We start from the raw sequence: 5554 nt of genomic DNA on the forward strand, positions 1-5554 counted from the left end.
ATAGTTAATTACTGTTGATACTATAGCTCTATTTGGAATAGCATTTAACTTCTGCATTTTAACAATAAAACAAGAGCATGAAACAAAAGTAATTATTGTTATGATGCAATTGAATTATATGTTTGGAAACTATATTTTAAAAATGTTTTTCTTCAAAAGTTTTAGATAAAACACGTTGAGAAATGTCAGGATCCTACATGTGTGACTCTACTTCACACTTGGAATGCATTGGAAGTTTCAAAACAATCTATTTTAATCAAAATCGGGTGATTAGATAAATAGAAAGAAAATGCGTAGGAAAGAAAATAGAAAGGAAAAACAAAAGGAAAGAAAAAGTAAAAGAAAATAAAATATAGATTTAAAGTTAGTAACTTATTTTTACATGTTTCCTCAAACTCATTGCATGTATTTTTATTTTTTAATAGAGATATTAAATAATTTAAAAATACATAGTTTGTAAATATTTTAATTATATTTGATTTTTTTTTCATATTTTCCATAGAAACCAAACATGAAAAATTATTGTCATTAATATTTTTTTTCCCTTTCCCTACTACTTCCCTCATACCAAACATAGTGTAAAAGTAATATCATTCCTATGGAATTTATATATGATATGTACAACATCAAAACTCAACTGCAAGCAGAACAGTTACTAACTGAATTTTTCAGATTGACTTGTTAAAAAATGTCAAAACTCAATAGCAGGTACTATTGAGTGAATGAGCTAGCTTAAAAAATGTCACTTGTATGATTCAGATTGCTAATTCAGACATTCATTGAGCTACAGAAAATCAGTTCCCTCAGCACCATAGAAATGTACCTCTTGCTTGGAAACATCCTACAAAATTTTCTCTCCCTCCAAACACCCCTCTACTTTTTCTCATCATAGCTACCATCCCATTTCCTTTTACTCCTGATCTTCACTAAAGCCCCTCATTAAATTTGGCAGAACCTTCCCTAGATATTCTTTTCCATGAATCCAAAGAGCTCCACTAGTCTCATCCCCTTCCTCCCCCAACCACAAATTTTAGCCTTATGATCATAATAGTTGAAATCAAAACACAGCAACAACGCAGAAAACAAGGGGAAAAAAAAAACAGCACACACAAATATAGATCAACCTTCTCATTGGTAGCAAAGAAAAGTGAGAAAAAGAAGAAAAACTATAAACCAGAATCCTTCCATCACACAACAGAACTGAACCGCAGCCATTCTACTGATGAAATTTTGAAGAAATAACCACAAGAAAGAAAGAAAGAAAAAAAAAAAAAAAACCATCCTCACCTGGGGTTTACCAACAGCAGTTTTAGGAGAGCTTTGGCTCTAAGCTTCAAAGCAACCCTCAGTCAAGGGCAAAAAATTGCTTCATTGGAGAGAGCCCCTTGGGCAGGAACATTCTTCTTGAGAGCTCAGAGACAATGGAGAATGTAGTACTGGAGCATAGCAAAAATTAAGTTTCTGTGGGTTTTATTGTATTCCCATGGAGAGCATGAATGGCAACACCTATGGGGAGCACGTTAATGGAAACAGATGGTATTTCATTTCAATCAGAATCAATTAACATTTGCATTCCTATTTATTTTAACCCATCCAGATGCTGCTGGTATGAAGTAGTTCCAATTCTCCATTTCAGCCAACCAAAATCTTGTGCCGTACTCTAGTGTTCTGATCAAAGCTGCACCACCTTGTTACCAAGCTCCATATTATGGTGGTTCTCAGTGTGCTCCCAGCCAGCTTTCAGCTTCGGCAGTTATCCTTTATTTCAAAAATAATACATGGTTGTCTGAAAAAAGGAAACCATTCTTTATATGCGCCAATCTAATTGATTGATTTCCTTTATAACTGGACACAGGTTAGCTCTAATCACCTCAGAGTCCATGTTCAATGGATCCCTTGCAAGAAAACAAATGGACCTTGTCTTACACAATAATCCAACTGTAGCCTGCACTCTTTTTCACCCCCTTCAATCCCTGGGCCATTCTTACTTGTTCACTATCCCTGTTTCTTCCAGCAGAAGAATATAAGAAGGACAATACTGCATAAGGGGCTGCATTGTCAGGCTCCAATTTGAAAATCTGTTGAGCTGCAAGCTTTGCAACATCAAGACGTAAGTGTATCCTGCTTGCACCAAGAAGAGCTCCCCAAACCCCAGAATGGGGCTCACAGGGCATAGAACGAATTAAATCAATAGCATCATCTAGAAACCCAGCTCGGCCAAGGAGATCAACGATGCATGCATAATGATGAGGCCCTGGCTCTATTTGATACAATGATTTCATGGATTTGAAGTAATTCCATCCTTGCTCTAGAAGTCCCACATGGGTGCAAGCTGAAAGAACACCCAGAAAGGTAATTTCGTTAGGCTTCTGGCCTTCATTAAGCATTTTGTGAAACAATTCAAGTGCTTCTTCTCCAAATCCATTTTGGGCAAACCCAGTAATCATCGAGTTGAAAGAAACAATATTAGGTGAGTTGATACTTGTGAAGATTTGATGGCCATCAGCTACATTTCCACACTTTGTATACATCGAAACAAGAGAATTCTGTATGGACAAATCAAATTCCATTCCCATCTTCACAACTAGAGTATGGATCTGCAACCCTTGGTTCAATGTTGCCAAACCAGCAGAAGCACTTAGCACACTACTCAAGGTAAGAGGATTTGGCCTCACCACTTTTCGAAGCATCTCAATGAACCAATAGATAGCCTCCTCATATTCCCCATTACCCACAAACCCTGAAATAACAGCAGTCCAAGCAATATCATCTTGCTTGGGCATCATTCTAAACAACTCAATGGACTTTCCCATTTTCCCTTTATTAGAAAATCCCGTAATCATGGTCGTCCAAGATATTACATCTTTTTGCTGCGTCTTCTCAAAAAGTACATAACCTTCTTCAACTTCATCATTTTGAACATAACCAGCAATCAAGGCATTCCAAGAAACAACATCCTTCCTGTTCATCATGTCAAATATTTTTCTGGCTTCAACAACAAAACTGAACCTACAATACATGATGATAATAGCATTGCCTAGAAACACATCAAATTCAAATCCCATACGTGAAACTAACCCATGCATCTGAATACCTTCCTTGTATTCACCAAATTCACTACAAGCTTCAAACATTACCGTCAATGTCGTAGGATTAACCTTTACAAACCCTTCCTTTCTCATACGCAAGAACAATCCAAACCCAACTTCGTAACACCCCATCTTCATATGCCCATCAATCATAGCTGTCCAAGTAACCACATTTCTTTCTGGCATTCTCTCAAACAACTCTCTAGCATGACCAATCTTACCCTTTTTGCAATACCCATCAACCATTGAACTCCAAGAAATCACATCTCTCTCCCCCATACCCTCAAAAATCCGAGTGGCCTCCTCTAATCTCCCCACCTTCAAATACCCAGATATCAACGCATTCGAACAAACCGGGTCACGCCATTCAACCGGCGTCTCCAAGTACAACTCCTCAGCATTATCCACCATCCCCGCCCGAGCCAAACCCGTGATCATCGCAGCATAAGAAATCGAATTGCGCTCCCTCATCTCAGCAAACAACTTGCTAGCTTCACCTATCATCATCGGATTACTACGTGTGTAAGCCGTGATCATGGCATTATACGAGGCGGTGGTTCTTTGGGGCATTTTTTCGAACATTTTGCGGGCCTTTGCAATGTGACCGTTCTCGTAATAGGCTGTGAGCATGGCCGTCCAAGAGATGGCGTTCTTGTGGGGCATGCGGCTGAAGATCGACTCGGCTTCTTTGAGATCTCCATTTCTGCCATGTTTGGTGATCTGAGAGTGGCAGTGGACGAGGAATTTGGTTGTTCTGTTACCTTGAGTATTCGAAGAGTTGAGGCGAGATAGGTGTTTTTGGAGAAGCAGAGTCGTTGGTTTCGCTAGCATGGCAAGCAGCTAGCGAAGGAGGCCATCAACATTCCACGGAACAGAGGGGAGTTCAAACATTTTTTTTCTCTTATAATATTTGGGCTACAAGTCAAAAAAGTTCTTCGTGCTATAATCAAATCAAGTAACAAAAGATAAATATAAAATTAATTCAATAAAACAAACACCGAGACCTAAAAATATATCCATGACACTATTTGATTAGTAGTGTCTTTTTTATAGATACTAAAAAAATATACTTTTTCATCATAATCAAATCATATACCTTTTTATATTTGTGTTTAAAAAGGTAAATTAACAAAAGATGAATATAAAATTAATTGAGTCAAACAAATAATAAGACCTAAAAATATATACATGACACTATCTAATTTGTAATATTTTTTTGATAGTTATGAGAAAAGTATAGTTTTGTATTATAATAAGATCAAATAGCTTTTATATTTGTTTTTAAAAAGGGTAAATTACCAAAAGATGGATATAAACTTCTTAAATTTTCAAATTTAAAGATAGGGATGGTAACAAGACGAGTTCAGAATGGTTTGCCCCATCCTAATCTTATCTTATTTATTCAAAATAATTCTCATGTCACATTAAAAATATTAAACGAATGGGACAGGTACCCATCCCATCCCGTTTTACTTATTTTTGAAATTTTTTTAATTATATTAAAATATATATTTTTTATAAATAATTAAATTATTATTATTTTTTATCATTTATTTTATTAAAAATTATTTTATTATTTTTATTATTATCTATATATTAAAAATAAGAAAATAAAAATAAAAATAAATTTTATATATAAACAGAATAAGATAGGACGAGGTGAGACAAGATAATACATAAACCCACTTTGAACCTGTTTCAATTTTTTTTTTTTTTTTTTTTTTAAAAAAAGAAATCTTAAACCATTCCCAACCCGCTTATTTAATGTAACGAGACGGGATACTTACCCGAAAAACTATCCTTATTTAAGTACTGCAAATGGCTCCACATATTACAAATTCTTGGCAAGGGGCATGAGAAGAATGTCAAGTCCCCAAGCTTAAATAAATTGATGCGACTCTTAAGGTTGAAACTCGTTGCTGATCAAAAGAAGGGGGAGGAAATCCCATTTTTCTCCCTAAGCTTATTCATTGGAAATATTATAAAAATCTCCAATCAATTTACTCACTCATTCACTTCTTTTCTTCTCTCCCCTTCAATGCAAGATAACCCTCATTGATTTCTATCAATGTCTTTCATGGATAACATTTCTACATTTTAACATTATTTTTTGGTTTATTTGTTTTCTCTGATCTTATAAGTGTTTTTTTTTAATAATTTGAGCGTGGACTAATTAAAATTAGTTAGAAATTTCTGTATTTTAAAATTACTTAATTTTTATATAATGAAGAAAAATAAGTAAAATAAATTTGATGAAATATATAAAATAATTTATTAATTTTAAATCTATTTTTTATTTTTCTTTATTTTTTTTCTTTCATATTTCCTTAGAATTTTCCCTTAAATTTTTCGGAAATCAAACATATTCTTAATAATTTGTCAATAATGGTATATGAGCTTTTAACTTTTATGTGTAAAATTATACCTTTTAAAACTTAAGAAATGACATACTAGTAAGTAAATTT

General features: G+C 34.3%; 1 protein-coding gene across 1 annotated transcript; it reads right to left on the minus strand.

Moving 5' to 3' along the window:
* Nucleotides 1-1091: 1091 nt before the first annotated feature.
* LOC100266773 (pentatricopeptide (PPR) repeat-containing protein-like) lies at nucleotides 1092-4105 on the minus strand. Its single transcript, XM_019220694.2, has one exon. It carries the CDS (start codon nucleotides 3918-3920, stop codon nucleotides 1923-1925), a length of 1998 nt encoding a protein of 665 aa, XP_019076239.2. The 5' UTR covers nucleotides 3921-4105; the 3' UTR covers nucleotides 1092-1922.
* Between the last annotated feature and the right edge of the window lie 1449 nt (nucleotides 4106-5554).

This window comes from Vitis vinifera, chromosome 6 (genome assembly GCF_030704535.1).
Source record: "Vitis vinifera cultivar Pinot Noir 40024 chromosome 6, ASM3070453v1".
Lineage (NCBI taxonomy): Eukaryota > Viridiplantae > Streptophyta > Magnoliopsida > Vitales > Vitaceae > Vitis > Vitis vinifera.